General features: G+C 32.2%; 1 protein-coding gene across 1 annotated transcript; it reads right to left on the bottom strand.

The window, feature by feature from the left end:
* Positions 1-565: 565 nt before the first annotated feature.
* On the bottom strand, positions 566-22,324 carry LOC143910925 (zonadhesin-like). Its single transcript, XM_077429559.1, has 20 exons — positions 21,979-22,324; positions 18,847-19,044; positions 18,580-18,774; positions 17,998-18,204; positions 17,737-17,916; positions 17,469-17,663; positions 17,218-17,391; positions 16,974-17,141; positions 16,729-16,896; positions 16,471-16,641; positions 16,152-16,319; positions 3,446-3,649; positions 3,063-3,236; positions 2,786-2,986; positions 2,528-2,701; positions 2,251-2,451; positions 1,862-2,035; positions 1,576-1,779; positions 1,175-1,345; positions 566-1,091 (listed from the first exon to the last, which is right to left on the bottom strand). Exons 1-20 carry the CDS (start codon positions 22,052-22,054, stop codon positions 886-888), a joined length of 3,609 nt encoding a protein of 1,202 aa, XP_077285685.1. The 5' UTR covers positions 22,055-22,324; the 3' UTR covers positions 566-885.
* Between the last annotated feature and the right edge of the window lie 608 nt (positions 22,325-22,932).

Raw genomic sequence — 22,932 nt, 5'->3', positions numbered from 1 at the left:
ACAGAAATATACTAATAAATGCTTGATTTTAATCGTTTAAAGTATCCGCTTGTCTTTCGACTTTAGGGAAATACGTCATTGAAACATGTTAAAATTTAGCTGTATAATTGCGAACGGTGGACTGGATTTAGTTAGTTAGTTACTGGATTTAATCCAAAGTTAGTTTTTAAATTAATAATATTTGTCGTTTACGAATTCATTTTTAATATTCAACTGTTTTCTATGTTGATTATTTTAACCCATAATGAACATGTATTAATCTGAAGTATGTAAATGTACATAGGTACATATGTATGTATATAGAGACATTTTAAAAAGCTCTCACAGAAAAAATCATCCCAAATTCAATGCATTATTACCCACTATGTACCTGCTTTTCCATAAATTATATAAGTTGATATTTTACAGTTTTTTTATGTTATATATTTAATTTATGACATTTATTCATCTATTTTTTAACGTGTGTAGGTATACATGTTTTAATTATTTAATATCAAATTAATATTTTTTATTAATTAGCAGCGATATTAATTGAAATACCCACATAATTTTTTTTACATGTTTTGAAGATTTTTTTTACTAAAATGGGTTAAGGGGGGGCGGATTTTCAAATTTGCACCGGAACCCGGATTTTCTCTCTACGGCCCTGCGTTAGGGTACATGGAAAACAGCGAAATTTGGGATTAGGAAAAAAATTCAATAATAAATAACAGAGTTAATAAAAAATGAAATCATTATTTTTCAACTTTTTCTTTAACCATTTATTTACTTTATTTTAAGTATACATTAATAAGTTATTGGGTTGAAAATTAGAAATGGAAGAAGTTTGGAAAGGCTTCAAACGAAAATTGAACATCATGATTGATAATTTTCTATCTATGTAAATCATTTTCTTCTTCTTTTGCAGTCCGTAATTGGAATACATTTACCATAATTTCTAACATACCCATATATACAGACACAACCTGGTTGACAATATTCTTTAGCAGGAACTGATCTCTGTTCTATGCAGGTTGCCTCTTTTAGTGGCATACAGGTAGTGGGGATTTCGTAAGGCCCACAAGCCACAGGTTTCGGCGTTGGTTTTGGACCTGAAGTTTACACAAAATCGTCTTATAGATTAGAGTAATTCACTTATTTTGGTTTGAAGCTTTTGACATTAATACCAACTTACAACTATTTTTTGACATGCAGGCGTTTGAGGAGTTCCTCACGAATCCTGTTTTGCAACGGCAGCCCTTCTTTGCGCAGGGCTTAAGTTGACAACCTATAGCCGGTTTCCCATCACAAGTTTCATCGCAGGGTGAAGGACATCCAGTGATTTCTTCGTTTGGATCCTTACAGCCTGGTTAAGAAAAATCATTTGCCATTAAATTACATACATATATTATTCTTTATGTATAAATGTTAAAAAACTAACGTGATAATCGTTGCATCCCAATACCTAATATAAAATATTAAAAAATGAAAAATTATACCAAACCGTATTCTGAAAAAGATCAGTTTTTTATGAATCATGTGATTGACATTGAACAATCATTTGACGCTGAAGCGTGGATTGATAACGAAACTTACACGTATTAACCGGAGAACATAATCCATTGTCGTCCCTGATCAAGCCTGGCTTACAAAAACATTTGGGTTCACATTTATAATCTGGTGGTGTCTGACGGCACGGAGTGATAAATCCGTTTACCACTTTACCACAGGTGTCGTCAAATTCGCAATATCCAGGACATTCGACATAAACTTCTTTCGGCTTGCATATCAATTTGGGTGCTGCAATAAATTTTAAAACTGAAATCTAAAGCATGCACACGCTAGATCTCATGTGCTTAGTTTTATATATTTACAAACTTACGACAATCTTTTTTAAGTACACATATTCCAGCTGAATTTCTTACAAAATTCTTTTTGCAACGGCAACCGTTTCTAAAGCAAGGTTTAAGCTTACAATCTACAGCCGATTTTCCGTCACAAGTGTCATCGCAGGCTGACGGGCATGTGGTGACTTCTTCGTTTGGACCAGAACAACCTGATTTAGAAATTAATAATCATTCGACTATCATATTATATATATATATATATATATATATATATATATATATATATATATATATATATATATATATATATATATATATATATATATATATATTAAATTGTTATTATATATTAAATACATTACATTATAGACTATCATATTATATATTAAAAGTTAACTGTTTATAAAAGTAATGTGAAACTCACACGCCCCTACAGGTAAACAATCGTTGCCAATCCGAACCAATCCGGGTTTACATTGACATATAGGTTCACATTGATAATTATCTGGTGGAGGTGGACAATCTTTGATAAAGCCTTTGATCACTTTATCACAATCATCGTCATGGAAACAGTATCGAGGGCATGGATTAAAAACTTCATTCGCCTTGCATTGTAATTTTGGTGCTGTGATGAAATTTTTATAACAAATCCTTTGAATATTATTGTTTTAAATAAAATATCAATATTTTTATAAACTTACGGCACTGCTCTTTAGGTATACAACTGCCTGTAGAATTCCTTACATAGCCGTTTTTACAACGACAACCATTTTTAGAACAAGGCTTAAGTTGACAATCTGGAGATGCTTTTCCATCACAAGTGTCATCGCAGGCTGACGGGCAAGTGGTGACTTCTTCGTTTGGACCAGAACAACCTGATTTAGAAATTAATAATCATTCGACTATCATATTTTAAATGAAATTAAGTTAATTGTTTTTAAAAGTAATGTGAAACTCACACGCCCCTACAGGTAAACAATCGTTGCCAATCCGAACCAATCCGGGTTTACATTGACATATAGGTTCACATTGATAATCATCTGGTGGAGGTGGACAATCTTTGATAAAGCCTTTGATCACTTTATCACAATCATCGTCATGGAAACAGTATCGAGGGCATGGATTTAAAACTTCATTCGCCTTGCATTGTAATTTTGGTGCTGTGATGAAATTTTTATAACAAATCCTTTGAATATTATTGCTTTAAATAAAATATCAATATTTTTATAAACTTACGGCACTGCTCTTTAGGTATACAACTGCCTGTAGAATTCCTTACATAGCCGTTTTTACAACGACAACCATTTTTAGAACAAGGCTCAAGTCGACAATCTGGAGATGCTTTTCCATCACAAGTGTCATCACATGCTGATGGACAGTTGGTGATCACTTCGTTAGGGTTCTTACAACCTGTAAAATCATTTATATCAATGATGGTATTCAAAGCACAAGATCATGAATTTGTCTGGACGATGGACACAACATTTATTTCTATGTATCGCAATGGAATTAAAAATCTTGATTTTTGCAATTATTTTTAATTTTAATCAAAAATTAAATCGATTTGAGCATTTTTATAAATTTAAATTTAAATTTGAACATTTTTTTTGAACACTTACAAACTTGAGGAGATACACATCCGCCATTTTCTCTAACCAACCCCGGCTTGCAATCGCATCTTGGTTTACACGGTTGACCAGGTGGTGGAGTAGTGCAACCCTTGATAAAGCCGAAGATAACGAATTGGCAGTCGTCGTCGAAGGTGCACCAGGCGGGACATGGATTTATTACCTCGTTAGATTTGCAATTCAACGGTGGCAGTGCTGCAGAAAACAAAAGAAATATCATTTTTAGTGAATATATTTATCGATTGTTTTTGATTCATTGATTGTATTTGTACAGAGATCATTAAGATAATTTATGAGGTTGAGCAAATAAAACATGTTCGCTGGAGAGACATTTGTGTAAACACAATGCAAGTGTCGAATTCGTTTTGATGAATTGTAAATTGTAAATTACATTGGGTTGAAATTATATTTACATTTTATGTGTATTAATAATGACTACACATGCATATATTAATTATAATTTATTTTAAACTAGCTGAACCCGGCATGCGTTGCAATGTTACAATAACGCATGCAATTCCCGTTCCCGACATGCACACAATAACTCATGTAAATTTCATCGCAATCGGTTGAATGGTTGCCACAATAACGCAAGCAATTCCTGTTCCCGTTTTTGGGAGATTTTATCTACAGAAACCATCGCGGGCATGTACGCAATAACTCATGTAAGTTTTATCGCAATCGGTTGAATGGTATAGGAACGCATACGTAACAGACAGACGGACACATTGATTTTTATATATAATATAAAGATATAGATAGATAACAATGAAATAAGTACAAATATACTATATATTATTATTAATATGTATTAATTAATTAATTAATATGTCTTAATATTTTTATTTTTTATTTTATTTCAATCGAATATGTACACTCGCCTTTACATATCGCTCCAAAGCGAAGAGTTTACTAATACAGATACAAAACAATTAGACGCAAACATTAAGACGCTAAATAGCTTAAGACTTGCAAGAGAGATTGGAAAGGAGATGCCAATTTACAGGAACTGTTTAAATGAAAATTAGAAAAATTGGCAAACTCTGGAAGGAAACGATCGACCTGAGGTCACAAACCAAGGTCTGGTTAACAGCCGCTAGTGGGAATCAAACCGTGACCACTCCATTCGAAGGCACAATATGTTAACCACTAGTCCACGCTGCTGGTTATGTATATAAGTATCATATCTTACAAGTGTACACATTTATCACTCTATTTCAATTAGAGTAAAATAAAGAAACCTATTTTTACTGACCTCTTCTGACTTTCATTTACAATCACTAGTCAAAAAATTTTTTTTTCATAAGCAAAGTTAATCACATCTTCTTATCCTGTCGTTACAGCGGTTATATGGTAATATTATACATATGGTGAGAATCACCGAAGAATCGGCGAGGAAAGCACGGGATTTTATTTTCGAGTGAATTTCAATTTGATATAATAATGGCAAATATAAGCTATACTAATGAATAGATTCCCATGGCTTACGTTTAATATAAATATAAGGAAACTTACGTTTAATATAATTAACATCATCAGAAAACACCAACGAAACACTGTACAGTGCTATAAAAACCAAAACTTCGCTATGCATGTTCATAGCAAATGTATGTATTACTATGAAGAATGTCTGATACGGAATGAGGTTTTCGTTTTATTGTTTAGTTTTTTATTGAAAAAATGAGATCTGTTTTGCGGGGTAATTTGTATACATATGTAAAAATAGCGTTATTTAAGTATGTATTATGTACTTGCATTTATATAGTGTAGATATGTTTCTTATGTATAAATTCAATTATTAAGTGCTTCTTATTTGAAGAGGTGGCTTATATTTTTGCAGATATTTATGGAAATATCTACATTTTTGATTTTATTGATATCCCAAGTTTCACAATCTTATTCGTTCCTCTGTGGATATTTCCAAGTAGGTTTTGACAATTCAAATTTTTTAATAATGCTTTACTGACGTGATTGTTTTTACTTTATCTATGTACGTCGTAACAATAGTCGTAAGTTTTGTGATCATACGATAATTCTAACTTAGGATTTTGACTGATTCAAACTCAGAATCGATCACTGATCACGTTTTCATGATCTAGAAAAAATGTGTGTGTGTGTGTGTGTCTGCATGTCTGTGTATTTTGGAGATTTTTGAACACCGTTAGTCCTATCAAACTGAAACTTAGTATCGGATACTTAAATTCTTATCAACACAACATAATTTTTTTTCAAATTTTTAAGTTGACCGGAAATGGTACCCCCCCCTTATAGGTGTCTTCTTTTTTTTTAAAGTTTTTGAATTCAATTATCTCCCACACCGCTAACTAAATCGGACTGCAATTTTTTTACATGTAATAGAAATAATAATCTTTACAGCCTTATATTTTTTAAATATTTTTATCTGAACCGGAGAATTGAGGTTTTTTTTTCTCAGAAACCTTTTGGTTTATTGAACTAAAATTTAATATCTAAAAGTTTAAGTTTAATACCAAGTTATTTTTATAATTTGGCAAGCTGTATAGACCATAGATGTCTCAATGAATTAATTCTGTAATTAATTAATAAATTGTTATTTCGTGTTCTTCAGCTTCTGGAAATAAAGTTATTTATTAAATAATAAAATGCTGCATTGTTTGTAATTAATTATCATTGGGGTCTTCCTGTCAAGTCTTCCTGGTGTGTGTGTGTGTGTGTGTGTGTGTGTGTGTGCGTGCGTGCGTGCGTGCGTGCGTGCGTGCGTGCGTGCGTGCGTGTGTGTGCGTGCGTGTGTGTGTATATATACATATATATATATATATATATATATATATATATATATATATATATATATATATATATATATATATATATATATATATGTTATACCGAATCCGTGAAATTGTCTATTACACAATATTGTTTTAAAATAAAATACTTCTTCCGGTTTACAAATTCTGACCAAAATTTTATAGTACATAAAGAATACAATTATAAATTTTCAGCTTGATACGTTCAGGGGTGTGGACAGAATAGTCGGCACAACATTTTTGACCTTTCCAAGAAGAAAAAATTCCACTTCCGATTTATAAAATTTAATGATTTTTTTTTTTAATTTCATCACATTGATATAAGAATTATTTTTTAATTTTTTGTGACGAGCACACATGTTTAAGGGGCGAAAAAAATAGTGGACGAAAAATCGAACAAGAGTAAACTGCCACTTCCGGTTGACGGATGCTTACCATATTTTATTTATAGCTTGGTATTTAGCTTAAACTTCTAGATATCAAATTACAGTTCAATAAATTAAAAGGTTTCTGAGAAAAACATAAAAAGCCTCGAGTAAATGTACTACTTCCGGTCTAGGAAAAAATATTAAAAAAATATTGAGGTATAAAATTTTCAATTTCTATTACACGTAAAAAATTTTCAATCCGATTCAATAAGCTATTTGGGAGATAATTGAAACCAAAAACATAAAAAAGAGGACACCTACATATAAGGGGAGTTACAATTTCCGGTATATTTAAAAATTTGAAAAAAATTTACGTCATAGCGATAAGAATGTCACTAACCGATACTAAGTTTCAGTTCGATAGGACTAACGGTGTTCAAAAAAATCCCCAAAATACACAAACACACGATTTTTTTATAGATCATGAAAACGTGATCAATAATCGATTCTCAGTACGAATCAGTTAAAATCTAGAGTTCGAATTTTCGCATGATCACAAAACTTCATCTATTGTTTCTACGTACATAGATAAAGTATAAAAAAGATAAATAATAATAGTATAATATGTAAATGATTTTGGTTTATATGTACACTTTTTTTTTGTTATTTGAATGTGTTTAATCAAATAACAAAATTTTCAATACGAGATTCTTCGTCAGTAATGCACACACAATTGGGTAAAATATATTCTTTCATATATTATTTTGAAATTTTCCTGTATTAGAACTAGCACTTACTGATTGGAACTTCTAGAAATAATTTCTAAAATAAAAATAATGCTTTTTGTTTGAATAATTTTCATTTATTTATATTCAAAATCGTTTAATATATGTATATATATATATATATATATATATATATATATATATATATATATATATATATATATATATATATATATATCTGAATTTACTTCTTACATGGCATGGGAGGGTAAGATACAGTGGGATTGCAAGGTATTGGTTTGATTATTATCGGAGTTGGAGTGATTTTTTGGGTAACTGGGGCAGGGTAATTGCACGGAGTGGGCTTTGGAGGATATGTTGGATTTGGGCATATAGTTGGTTTTGGAGGTAGAGTAGCTTTCGTTGGTGGTGGAGTAGCTTTGGTTGGTGATGGTGTAGCTTTCGTTGGTGGTGGATCTGAAATTATTTTTATATCTATTTAAGAAAATTGAAAATAAACATATATGAAAATAACGTACAATGGTGTTTCATAAATTAGAGTTGTTATATAAACTTGTTCTATGTAGAATATAATTTTTCTATTTGCACTTGTGTTTGTAGAATAATAAATAGAATTATTTTCTCAAATTTTGTTTTTGAGTTTTTTTTTAATATGTATTCAGCTTATCAGCTTGAAGTTTTTTTTTTCAATTCATCTTATTATATGTATATATGCATACTCACTGGCATTTAATCACAGGTTGGACGCAGACAACAATTTTGTTTTGAATTATACATATTTAATTTGATGATTGTGTACATCAGTGGCGGACTGGCCATACAAGCTAACATGCCCGATGGCACGTGGGCCCCACGATCTGTTAGAAAATAGGGGCCCTCAGTAAAGTTAAATAGCTTTTTCACTATTTCATTTTACGTGTGTAAAAATGTACAGGATATTGCACTTCGGGACCTAAAGTTTGGGTATTTCAACAAAAGAAACTTCTTACCATATACAAAAGCAACTAATACCTGCTTTAATAGCCCAAGGATCGGTTAACTTTTTTTATTAGGCTCGAAATGTAAGTTTCAACATTTGTGTGGGCCCTTTTGTCAAGCCCATTTCCAACCTCAAGATTATGTATATACCTATTAACCTACATATGTAACAAATACCTACTGAAATAAAAATGGGAATATACAAATTTCCGTGAATAAAATAAAGTAAATTTCATAAAACAATTTTGATACTCATCATCAACCAGCGATTTAAATTTACTTCATACTTTAAAAATAACATTTGATTATACTTCGACAATATAGTAAGATTTAAATACACAATTTTAAATAGTTTCCGAATATAAAATTTATTCCTAATCTTGCCCCCTCCTCAAAAGCCCGAGTTTTGATTAATATTAATCGAAAATATTATGCATTGTTTTCTACCGAAAGTAAAAGCCGCTTTTGTGCCACATTATTTTATGATGCATTCTATTTACCTAGGACAAGGGTTAAAACGAAATATACAATGTAATTTATAGATCTATTTTGCTTTTGCCATTTTTATTGCACCTAAATTGAAAACGAAACTCTTTAAAGCGACTTTTACCCACGATCTTTCGAAAGAAACCAGTTAAAACCGTTGAAAATCTATTCCAAAGATCTGTCGGTAACTTTGTACGATTCTCCGGCAAACCTTTTTATTTTATTGGCTAAATACGACTTCGAAAATTTCAATATTATCCTTTTATTTTCTTCGAAGTGGCATAATCCAAAACATATGTTTTCTTTTTTACACATTTAAAGCAACTTAATATCGTACAATTTACTTTAGTTGTGTTTCGAACTAGTACTATTCAACATCTAGTACAGCAGACAAGGCATAATTACAAAGTGTTTGTGAGAGCGGAAACATTCAGAATTTTATATTATTTTATAAAATTCACATTGATTTAAGGTAAGTGATTTTTTTAATTTTTTCATTGTTTAATTTTGTTTGTTTTGCATAGAAAACCAAATTACGGAATACAATAAAATCTCTCAAGGGTAAAAAAAACTATCGATAACAATAAAAAAAGGAGTTTGATGTTGGAAATTTAGACAGCTTTAAAAAAAGTACTAAAACTTTAGATATACCTATATTATATAACACATTAACTTGCTGTGTCGTCGACAGCCACTGAAAAAGTGTTCTTAAATTCGCTCAAGTATGAGTTTTGATCTATTTAATGCGTTGATATTTTAAAATTTAAACAACATTTTTCGTGTTAATGAATTTCAATTTCTCCCTCGCACTCATACGCGACAACGTTTTAGCGGATGTTTGTTTTAATTCGATTGAAATTCACGTACCGCTCGAATTATTACGTTTAGATAAAAAAAATATATTGAGAAAAAAAAACCAATCCCTATAAACGTGTTGAAATAAAAAAAACTGTCCAAATGAACCCATAACAGCACGGGGAAAAGTTGTGTAAAAATATGTATTTTTGACATTAGAAATTCGCTAGAAAATTAAGTATTTTAAAGCATAAAAATATTACAATCAATAGAAAAAATATCTAGTACAGGGTTTATTATAAGAACTTTTTAATTCTTCGTATTGATAAGGATTTTCGTTCAGTTACAATTATTTTTTTAATTGATGTTAATTATAAATGCTTTTATATGTAAAATAATCAATGGTACTATACAATATTATGTTTTTGTAGTTAATATATGTATGTTCAATTCATCATCCAAGACGGTTTTATTTTGAATTATTGTATCTAGATGTAAATAGAATACAATAAAATCTATGTTCGCAAAGTTTTTCCAATATATATACATATGTAGGTTCAGGATGTGAATGATTCCAAATGATAAGCGTGGATGCGGTTAAATACGCTTTATTTTTACATACCTCCTTTACGTTTTTACGTGTATCGTCGAGCGACCCCAAAGGGGAAGTGTTGCACAACCCACGCTATGCCTCAAATTTTTTTGTGAATATGAAAAATTGTAATGCTTGAATAAATTCTCCGCAGTGGAATCGAATATCGTGGCAAGTGTTGTTAACTGACATTTATTTGGTCAACTTACTAGAGAAAAGCAAATTTAATAAAAAAAAACATTGCCTTCACGATAGTAATTTTTAGTAATATTTTATCGATCAATACTTTAACTTAATTTGAAAAAAATTTAACTGTTATGTTTTCTCTACGATATGCTATTTCAACTGCAAAGTTTAATTATTTATCGATTTTTGGACATAATCTCAATTCGATTTCAAAGGCAAATCGTATCCGGTGAAATTGAGCCGGAGATCGAATTTTAATTTTAGTTTTTTTGATAATTCTTTATATTGAAAATTTATTTGCCGCATTTTTTCGATTTAAGTTTCTATTTAGTTAATGAACTATTTCCTCACGTCACATTTGTAATACATTTTTGCAATATTTTTAGGGAAAAGAAAGGAAATATTTATTGTAATATTTATAAACTCAATAAACTGAAAATAGAAAGCGATTAAGTAAGTCTGCTTCTCTTAATATTGGGTATCCTACCCAATACGATTTAATTTTAAGATTTCACCAAAGCACTATAAAAAATCTCAAAATAATAAAATGAGAAGAAAAATTATATACATACATACATATATACATTTATTTAAAAACTGCACTCTCTAAGAATGAATCCAAGGGCGGTCCAGGCTTTAGATGTGTAGTGGGAAGTCCAGTATGTATGTAGATAAGTCGTGAAGTGATAAATCCAAGGACGGCCAGGTCGTAGTTATTATGTATACGTAGCAGTTGGTTCAATAGTTAGGAGTCGCGAATTAATAAATAAAAAAACAGATCGGATGAAATTTGATCAGATAATGGATGAATGTCTCCAACGAAAGTTGAAGTAAGACTAAATGTACTTTACCTATCATATCTCGTAAAAAACGAAATTGTGGTTTTTCCTTTATTTCGAAAAGGTAGCGAAAAGTCCACTTTTGCTAAAACGTATTTTTACTAATCATTTTTGTCTTCCGGTGCATAAATATGAAACTTGCTAAAATTGTTATTTTGACATGGGTATTATTGTCAATTGCAAGATCATCTATTCATAACATAAATTTTTCTATAGACATGACAATTAAATAATAATTATAGTTAATTGTTGATTGTTCGCTGCGTAAAAAAATGTATTACATGATGTTTTCCAGGTATCGAGACACCCTTATTGTGTAAGCAGGTAAATCGATGCAAATGTTGGCCATTTAAAAATAAACTGATAGCATCATAGTAGGATCATCCATAATACATTTTGGTATATTCCCTTTTTTTTAAAAGTTTGGTAAAACCCATGGGGAATATAAAATTACATTTAGAGGCATTTACAATTAGCATCAGTTAAAAAAATAATTGTAACCATACGAAATCCTTAATCCCGAAAACCAAACAATTAAAGGGATAGGCTCGTTATATTCATTGAATTCGTTTCAAATATTGGTAACTTTTGCATATAAAATTATGTAGTTCTTTGATTCAGATACGAGGTGTTCGATTGAACATCATTTATAATCTTCTTACTATACCATAATAATTTAAATATTTAAAAGTCAATTGACAACACCTGCCATGGTAGTCGATTTAATTGTGGATTCAATCGTTTTATAATAGTCTTGGATGATGAATTGAACATATATTAACTACAAAAACATAATATTATATAGTCCCGTTGATTACAATGTTCGACAAATGACGACTTTTTTTTGGTTCAGAGACGAGATATGAGTTTTCTTATAGATCTATGCCCAATGAACACGAATCTGGTAATAAAAAATGTTGATTGGCTAGAGATTCGGAGATATATGTGTTTTTTAAATCACGCGATTTTTCTATATCTTGGTGTTGTTCGGTCGATGTCTCAAAATCTGTCAATTTCCTGTTCAAAATGATTTAAAATTCAGCACACTTCCGATTAACCCTTTTAAACGAAAAAAAAAATAGTGTGGCCAGAACACTATCTCAATAAACATGTTTCAATAGAAAATACTCAATATAAAATAGTATTAACAATGGGAAAAAATCCCAAATGAAAATACGTACTTTTGACTTTTGATTTGAACTGGACGACTATTTAGAGAGATTTGAAAGCTGAAAAGTACTACAAATGAAAGATAAAATACCCGACTATAGATTCCAATATTCATTTTGAACAGTAAATTGACAGATTTTGAGACATCGACCGAACAACACCAAGATATAGAAAAATCGCGCGATTTAAAAAACACATATACATATGTATGTATCTCCGAATCTCGGGCCAACCAACATTTTTTATTACCAGATTCGGGTTCACTGTAAATATATCTATAAGAAAATTCATATCTGGTCTCTGAACCATTTTTCGTGTAGAGCAGTGTTATTTTACATATAAAGAATTTGTAATTAGCATCGATTAAAAATATAATTATAATTGAATGAAAATCCTTATTAATACGAAGAATTAAAAAAATCGTATAATAAACCCTGTAAAAACAAAAAGAGAAGAAACTGCTTTGCAAAAATATAAATCGGTTTTGATTTTCAGATATATTACCCCTATTAACATGGAAAAGAGAAGGTATAAATCTGGATCACTAAAACGCAAAGAACGCCAAGAAACAAAAAAACAGAAGTCAGCCAAGTATTGCAGATCTATTACAGATTTTATAGTACCACAACCACTTCCCGCATCAATGTCCAGTTGCGCAACAAATAATCAAGAAACAAGAAACAATACTCATGGCGATGATGTATTGACAAGTGAGTTGCAAGAACAAGAAAGAAATTCTTTGGATATAGAGACAAGAATAAGTGCATCCTATATTAATCAACCCAGGCCCAGTACTTCAGGCTTCATTATTCCGGTATCTGTACAGACTATATTTCCTATAGTTGCAACATCCGCGCATATACCTATAGTTTCAACTAGTGACAAGGAATTAGATATTACTTCAGACATAAATTCTGAGGCACATGATGTTATTGAACCTACACAAGAAAAAAAATGTACTACTGGAATATTTCAATATCCATCGCGAGACAATCTGAAACAATTTTTTGCTGAACATCCATTTCAGCCTGTAAGTGATCTACCATTTGATGCTCGATTATATGAGAGAAACACTATGAATGATTCAGTCCCAAGAAATTGGCTAACATATAACATAGAAAATAAGTGCTTATATTGTTCATATTGCTTAGCGTTTGAGTGTCCCAAATCGGATTCATCATCATTTGTACATGGCTTTAGTGACTACAGACGTATTAGCCAGAACTTGGCTGTGCACGAATCGACAACAACCCATGTGCGAAATGTTCATCAATATATCAGTGTGGTTAATAATGGAACATTAGATAATTTTTTTGCGTCATCATTAATTCAAAAGAAAGAAAAGGTACTAAAGCAAAGAAGTATTGTCATGAGGATTATAGACATCATAAAGATGTTAGGCAAGCAAGCAGTTTCTTTTCGAAGTCACTGAAATGAATCGGCCTATACTCTGGATGATGAAGCTTCGAATCATGGTAATTTTTTGGCTTCAGTGCAGTTGATGGCAAAATATGACACCATTATAGCAGCTCACGTTTCTGCAGTGCAAAAAAAGTCATATCAAAGAATGAAACGACTTAAGCACCAAGGAAAGGCGGGAAATAAAGGCCGTGGTGGACTAATTACCTACTTGAGCAAAACAACTGTTAATAGGTTAATCCATATTATGAAAACTATGATTCAAGAAAGAATTAGTCATGAAGTTTTTGAAGCAAAATATTATTCTATCCAGGTTGATTCAACACAGGATAATACAATCATCGATCAATTTAGCATCATTATTCGGTATGTGCATAAAAGCATTGTCTATGAGCGCCTACTTTCAATTGTGCCGTGTAATGATGGTACAGGACAGGGACTTTTTAATTTATTGACTGAAAAGTTGCAACATCTTAATATTGACCCTAAAAATTGTATATCTGATAGCACCGATGGTGCTGCAAGCTACCATGGAGAGTATAATGGTTTGCAGAGTAAACTTGCTAACATGGCAGATCAACATGTTCATATATGGTGTTATGCCCATGTCTTAAATTTGGTAGTAACTGAAACCACAAAATGTTGTGTGTCTGCAGTTTCTTTTTTTAATTTGCTTCAAAATTTAGCAACTTTTATAAATGGATCATATAAGAGAATGTCTGTGTGGATAGGAGTTGTTGAAAAACAACTGGGGCAAGAAAAGATGAAAAGATTAAAACTAATTGGTGAAACCAGGTGGTCGGGAAAATCTAATGCAGCAACAACAATATTTGGACATTTTAATGATCCCACTGCTAGTACTTTCGTAAATCTACTTACATGCTTATCAATGATACAGGATTCAGACAAGTTTGATGCAAAAACGAAGCACGAAGCCACTTATTTACTCCAGAGTCTTCAAAAGTTTGAAACCATATTGACAGCATTTACTTACTTGTACATATTTGAAACCACAGCCCCCTTGTCTAGTTATTTACAAACAAATTGTTTAGATATGTTTACTGCATGGAGTTTGGTAGATACAGCAACAACAAAGTTGATGGAACAGAAAAGAACATTCCATAATGTTCACAGTAAGGCTTTCGAATTCGTAACAATATGTAATGATATGATTTCAATGATTAATATGGATGAAAATCAAACATTGGAAATTGATTCTATAGAAACAGCGTTGCCTGTTAAAAGACAAAGGAAGAAGAAAAGAATGGCAGATGAAGTAACTAATGATGAAGGAAATTCTTCGGATCCTCTGGCTGATTTTCGAATAACTGTATTTAACCTTATAATGGATCGCATTGTCCAATCGCTACAATCACGATTTATACATCACAAGCAGTTGTATAAAGATTTATCTTGGTTGGACCCAGCTAATTTTAAAATTATTGCAGAAAAAGGCCTTGATGATATTGCATTGGATGGTGTTGTGAAGTTCTTTCCACTAATCAAAAGAGGCAATGTAAAATTAGAATTGGTTTCATTTGCCTCAAATTTTGATATATTGAAGCTATTACTTCAAATTAGTGAGAGTGAGGATGACAGCAGCAGCTGTAAAACTTGCAGAACATGTCCATCGTGCGTTTTAAAAATTTTATCGTCGAACAGACTACACGACAAAGCGTATGATAACCTATATGAATTATACAAAATCGTCTCCACACTCTCAGTTACACAAGTGCAATGTGAGAGGACGTTTTCAAAATTAAAAATAATTAAGAACAGACTGAGAAATACGTTGTCTGAAGAAAATTTAGAAAATTTTATGTTCCTTTCTATTGAGAAGCAAATGTTAGATGATTTGGATGCAGAAGAAATTATTAACAGATATGCACAAGCGTCGAAAGGACTCAAACGTTTGCTAATATACTCTTAATTTTCCAATTTTTCTTTTAGATTTTTTATTATTCTTTTATAATTATGTATTTTATGTGTATGTCCTTGTTGAATCTCGGTTCAGTCCTATCTTGTAAATAAAGTTTCCTATATACATTTTGTATTTCTGTTAATTGCCAGTAAGACGTGTAGTATGTGTATATTCTAATTAATAAAAATAAAAATAAAAATTGCAAAATATAATTGCAATTTTTATTTTTGATTCGTGCATTTTTGAAAATTTGATTTATTTTTTACCCTAGATTTTTAGCGTGATAAAAAAAAAAGATTTTTTTTTTATATATGGGGGGGGGGGGAGGAAAATTTTTTTTTAACCCTGGGGGCCCCCTTTGACTCCTGGCATGTACTAATTTCAGTCCCAGTCCGCCACTGGTGTACATACCACACTCTTCAGGTCTGGCACATACTCCATTCTTGCGCAAATATCCTCGTTTGCAGAAACATCCAGGTGTGCATACTGCAGCACAGATTGGATTCCTATTTTCGCAAGTTGCTTGGCAAGGGGATCCGCAATCCGAGTAGACCTCATTTGGACCAGTACACTTTTTAGCTGGTGAAAATAGATTTGAATCATAAGTAAGTTGATTTTGAACGATTGCAAATTATTTTGTTACTATATATGTATGTACACATGTGCATATGTGTTCCTATTTCAGTTAGAATAATTTATAAGTAAGCGACATAAATTTTGTACTACTTACGACACATTTTTGGATCGATGCATTTTCCATTAGCGTCTCTGACGAATCCTTGTTTGCAGTGGCATCCTGGCGCCTTACATGTAGCAGGTTGATCTGGATTCAAATTATCGCAAGTAGGTTGATTGAAACCGCACATCCGATATTCTTCGTTTGGAGCTGGGCACTTGACAGCTGAAATGAGATTTAAGATAATTGAGAACAAAAATCACATACATAGTATATATTGTAATGAAGTATAAATTGATTATATAAACTTACGACACATCTTTGGATCGATACATTTTCCATTAGCGTCCCTTACGAATCCTTTTTTGCAGAAACATCCCTTTTGACAGGCTATACGACAGACTAGATCGGGGGCATCACAAGTTGGGTCACAACCTCCACAATCTGTATACTCTTCGTTTTGTCCGGTGCATGGCTTAGCTACAAACATAAAATTTTGTACAAATTATGTGTGAAATTGCTGGATGCAACCATAATGCAATAAACTGCAATCTTACGACAGTCGTCGATTGGAATGCATCGCTTGTTTTTGTCCCTGATGTATCCGTCTTTGCAGAAGCAGCCTTGGACACATTGCTTGGTACAGAATGGATTTCTGTTTTCACAAGTTGGCTCACAAGCTGTTCCACACGATCTGTACACTTCGTTTGGATTGTTGCAACTTGCTGTAATTTAATTCAATGTTTGCGTTAAAACCATAATGTGGTACATTTTGGTTTACTTTGTATTAAAGTTACTTACGACATTTTGCTTTCTGAATGCAAGTCCCAGCAGCATCTCTGACGTATCCCGCTTTGCAACGGCAACCCTTTTTGAAGCAAGGTTGCAGTTGACAATCAGCGGCTTGCTTTCCTTCGCATGTTTCATCACAAGGTGCTGGACAATCGGTCGATTCCTCATTTGGACCGGTACAACCTGATTTTATAAAATACATAAATATATAAATTGTTGATTCGTTGAATTTTAAAAGAAATATTGTTTTTATTACTCACATTTTTCTACAGGTTCACATTCGGTTCCAATTCGAACCAAACTGCGCTTGCATTCGCACCTTGGTTGACATTTGTAATCAGGTGGTGGAGCAGCACAATCTCTGATCAATCCAAAGACCACGGAGGCACAAGTGTCCTCAAACACGCAATATCCAGGGCATGGGTTTAAAACTTCATTTTCCTTGCACTTTTTGGCTGCAATTTATATTACAACATTTTTTACAAGCTCATTACTTTGCTTTAAGTCAAAAAGTTTTAACACGCTTACGGCATTGATCTTTTGGAATACATTTGTTATTTCCATCTCTAACATATCCGTCCCTGCAAGCACACCCTCTAACTGTAGTGGGTCTCATACATCTGAATTTATCATGGGTTTCCAAGTTGTCACAGCTTAGTGGACATGGATCTGGACCGTCGACTACCACTTCGTTGGGGTCGTTACAACCTGTTCAAATTTAATTGAAGTATTAAACGTGTGAAATAGTAAATTCAGCCACCGAACAAATATGTACGTGAGTGACCGTACAATTTTCTCTCTTTACACATTTTCCGTTATCATTTCTGAGATAACCTGGTTTACAATCACATCTGGGTTCGCAGGGAAGAGTTTTGGGTGGATCGCAATCATTGGCTTTATCCCTCAAATATTCGTAGCAATACGACATTTCACCTGGTACGCATGGTTTTGGACATGGGTTTACCACTTCGTTTTCACCGCACACCAAAGGTGGTGCTGTAATAAATTGAATAAAAGAAATATTTTTTACTGGCTAGCTAGCGATATTCTATTATACATATTAATTAATAGGTGAAAATTATGACTTGTCACCTTTTTTTTTAGTATCTATTATACATAAATACATACTTGTAGGTTCTAGAATATCCATAGGTAACCATTATTATAATATATGTATAATTAACGAGAGTTCAAATTACACTTACCAAAAAAAGATTAAGCTTTTGAATTTACAGAGCAGAGCTAATCAATCTTTGCAAGTTTAACCCAATGAATTCGAACATCATGAACATGAGTAATTTTTGTTGGTTTGATCTCGTTTATGAAATATGAGCAATTAAATAATAGTTGCGTAATGCGTATGAAACTTACGACAGTCCTCCTTTTTGATACACTTGTTATTCTTATCCCGTACGTATCCTGAAATACAATCGCATCCTGAAGGACAAGGGTTTAAGGGCATGCACATTTTTTTTGGAGCCATTCCAGTAACTACATCGCAAGTATCCGGGCAAGGATTTTTACAGGAAACATAAACTTCATTAGGTCCCGGACATGTAGGACGAGCTAAAATATTCATGATTATAATTGTAATATGGAATTATTTAAATTATTGGTATAATGAGGCATACAACTTACGACAATCCTCCTTCTTGATACATTTGTTGTTTTTGTCTCTCACGTATCCAGTTGCGCAATTGCATCCTGGAGTGCAAGGATATATTACAGAGCATGCTGCTTTCATATCAGAACTTTGGAATATTGTTTCACAAGTTTCAGGTGTGAAGTCTTTGCAGGTTGCAAACACTTCATTCTGTCCTGGACACATCGAATAAGCTGAAATATAAATAAAAAATAATAATAAACATATAAAATTTAATTTTGATTTTTTATTTACAAAAGTCCTTTATTGATTCGGAGAAAACGATATGTTGAATAAATATTAGACCCGACGCAGCGTTCTGTTTCAGCTGTCTATACACACATTTTGTACACCGCAAACATTAATATCTGCGTTCAAAAATTTATTATCATTGAAATAAATAGCGTATATAATATGTACATATACAAAAATGTCAATAACCATAAATAATATGGTACATATACATACGTACCTTTTAATTTATTTTATATTAATTTATACCGTAAAATATTATGTTCGTACATATATGAACACTACAAATAGTGATGTAACGAATTTAAATGGCGGCCAAAGCAAACATTTTTTGCCCCACCCCTCTCCCCCCAAGCGTTCAGACACAAAATATCGTATACTAGCTGTATTACCCGGCTTCGCTCGGTATTTGTAATATAAACTGCTTAAACATGACTTATTTAATAATAAACATTTTATAAAATTTATTTGAATAGTTTTATTTTATATAAATTTATTTGAATACTCATTTGTTTTTTTTATTAAATTGACTATCACGAACAAATAAACAGATATAGTAAGTCTCTTTTGAAATTATATGTATACAAGAATCCGGCGCCTGCGCCCCCTAGGGCTTTGCCCCCGGTGGCTTCACCCTCGGCGCCTTCGCCCCCGGTGGCTTCGCCCTCGGCGCCTTCGCCCCCGGGGTCTACGAATCCTTTGAATCGAAAAAATCCTTTGAATCGAATCGGCGCTTATGAATCAAAAAAAAAACTAGCCGGGGTGTTTCAGTTTCGTGTCCCGATTACTGTTTCAGTTCCGGATCCCGATTTCTTTTTAAGTTCTAGATCCTGATTCCTTTTTCATTTCCAGTTATGGATTCCTTTTTGTTTCGGATACGGGCTCCATTTTAAGTTCCGGATACCGATCCCTGTTTCAGTTCCAATTCCCGATTTCTGTTTTAGTTCCGATTCCGATTAATTATTACTATACGTATTGTAACTTTATTTTTAATCATGTATCAAATTGTTCCCGAAACCACCCGTTGAAATTTCAACGGGCACAACACTAGTATATGCATAGAAAGCAACAGCCGCGAAGTGTACCGTAGTTTCTGGGTTTGCTACAAATGATTGCAAACCACCCGGCTACATGCTCATTTCGATTTACGAAAGACGAGATATTCATGGGGTTGCGCAGATGACATTTCGATAATTGATGATTGGCAATTCTTAAAATTGAGAATCTGGCAAGTTTAAAATGGCAAAAGCTGAGACAAAAGTATGAAATGAGCATACAGCGAAATGAGCATGCGCCCACTTAGTTTTTAATCGTTTGTAGCGCAGGGGCAGTTTCTACACATTAATATTTTGATATTTTGTGGCTAACATAAATATGTATATATGTATGTATATATGTATTTAATACATATATGTATGTATTAAATACTTACTCGCATATTTATTTCAGTGCCTCTCGCTTTGTAACATAACTTTGATTTTTTAAAGTATTTGAATTCGAATGAAATGTTATGATTTTTTTTATTTTTGAGAATATGAATGAATATATTGAGTCGTTCATTTGTTAAAGTTTTTTAACCATTTGAGTGCTGACGTTTTTTTCTGTTGAAAGCTCGACACGCTGAAAATTTCACCAACATTTCCAACTAGAATTATGTAGATATCCAATAGAAAGCAGGTATAAAAATCCTAGATAACTACCGCCGAGTATTTCGAGTTTTGTAAAGGTTTGTTTAGACTCTCTAATATATCTTGCAACAATATAAAATAAACAAAAAAAGTCTATTAATGAATGTATTTTTTCAAAACTATCTTCTTCATTGTTGTTAAAATGTAATAATGCTCACAAGCCACAATCTAAAATACTCAGCAGTTAGAAATTTCCATTGAGAAATAGTTGTAAATTCAGAAATTCCAGTCATTATAAACATTGACACGGATTACACGACCCATGTTCAATGCATTTTTCAATGCTACCTGGAAGGCTTAGTGGGTAGTATTCTTGTTTATTTTTTACATACTTAAAAAACAACGACAATAGGCGTATTTTCAGGCTGATGGACTTGTTGGCAAAACGCCAATCGGACTTGGTCAGCATTCAAACGGTTAAATAAAATTATAATATTTATGTAGCTTTCACTAGATTTAATATATTTTTTTAAATCCTTAACATATGTACATACATATGTATGTATCCGTTAAATAAAAATGTAAGACATCGAGGTATATACTTGTTGGAATTTTGAGAAAATGAAATTTATTAGATGGAAATACAGACAATAAAGAAGAGAAATATAAATTTTTGCCAAGTAACTAGAAGTTTCGCCAAGTAAAGATAAATTGGAATTTATCTTTCACCGATTTACATTTTTCTATGAATTAGAGACATTCAACGTCTTCCATGGTTCAAATTCAGGAAAACAAAATCCTTCAATTTTAAATTTTAAATAACTAAAATACCAAGTAAATACACGTACAAATGTAATTTTGATATCTATTTCTTATTTTTAATTTAAATTATGCATAATACATTTTATATATGTAAGACAGTAGAAACGCTATTATGTAACATGAATAAATCTTTTCTCAACAATATTCCACTGTAAATAAATCATAACAAGACAACTAAAAAGCGAAAGTTTATTTATAAAAATATTAAACAATTGAACATTGGCTTCTGGCAATATTAAATTTGGTACAAAAGATTTCCAGAAACCATTACAGTCTACATGTATTACCTATGTATATACATACACATAATATATGTATAACTGCAATATTCATAATAAATCAGTTTTAATTACCAAGAATATTAATATTATATAAAATATTGAAACATTGTAAGGGTGCTTCGAGAATCCATAGCATACAACTTACGTGTGTCGCAGGTGGTAGCCCATGTTAAGGAGACACCGAAGAGGCATAGTGCCACAATTGTGAAGGCACTATACATGTCTGTAGTCCTGAAATACAGCAAATTCGAAATACAAAAATGCCGTACGATTCGAACGTGTACCTGACGCAGAATACGTATTGTATTTATTTTGTGTGGCCTTTATATAACCTTTGGAAAAATGACGACGCTCGCAGCGAAGTTGTGAAAATTTACGGCCTGAAATTAAATATATAGTAAAGACGAAGAAATAAAGAGACGTGTGAAATTAGGATGGAGTGTATTTGGACGAATGAAAGTGGCTTTTAAATCAAAAATACCACTTTGCCTGAAGAAAAAGATCTTCGATCAATGTGCTTTACCAGTGATGACGTATGGATGTGAAACTTGAAAATTGAACGCCAAGTCGCTACACAAAGTCCAATGCACTCAAAGAAGTATGGAACGTTGTATGCTTGGCATAACGAGGAAAGACAGGAAACGGAATACGTGGGTTAGAATTATGACAAGGGTTGTGGATATAGTGGATAGAGTGAAGAGATTGAAATGGCAATGGTCGAGCCACGTGGCTAGAAGAATGGACGAAAGGCGGACAAAAGAAATGCTAGAATGCTACCCATGAGAATGCAAAAGGGTAAAAGGAAGACCTCAGGGAGTGAGATGGATGAGAGTTGCGCAAATAGAAGCGTGTTGGAGAGGCCTCCGTTCAGCAGTGGATGGCGAATGGTTGTCGATGATGATATACGTACGTATATTCATATATATTTTTTAAATGAATTTTTAATAGGTACACTAAATTAATGCGAGTGAGTATAAACGGCAACATTAAGATATGATGAAAATTTCATTAAAATCAGTCGACCGGAAGCGGAAGTTTAATCTCGTATAATGTATGTCTCTGCAACCGCATTAAATCTTGTGTAATCTATGCATACAAA

Source organism: Arctopsyche grandis, chromosome 4 (genome assembly GCF_051622035.1).
Source record: "Arctopsyche grandis isolate Sample6627 chromosome 4, ASM5162203v2, whole genome shotgun sequence".
NCBI lineage: Eukaryota > Metazoa > Arthropoda > Insecta > Trichoptera > Hydropsychidae > Arctopsyche > Arctopsyche grandis.
The sequence above is the reverse complement of the archived record's forward strand: the minus strand, read 5'-3'. Positions and strand labels throughout refer to the sequence as shown.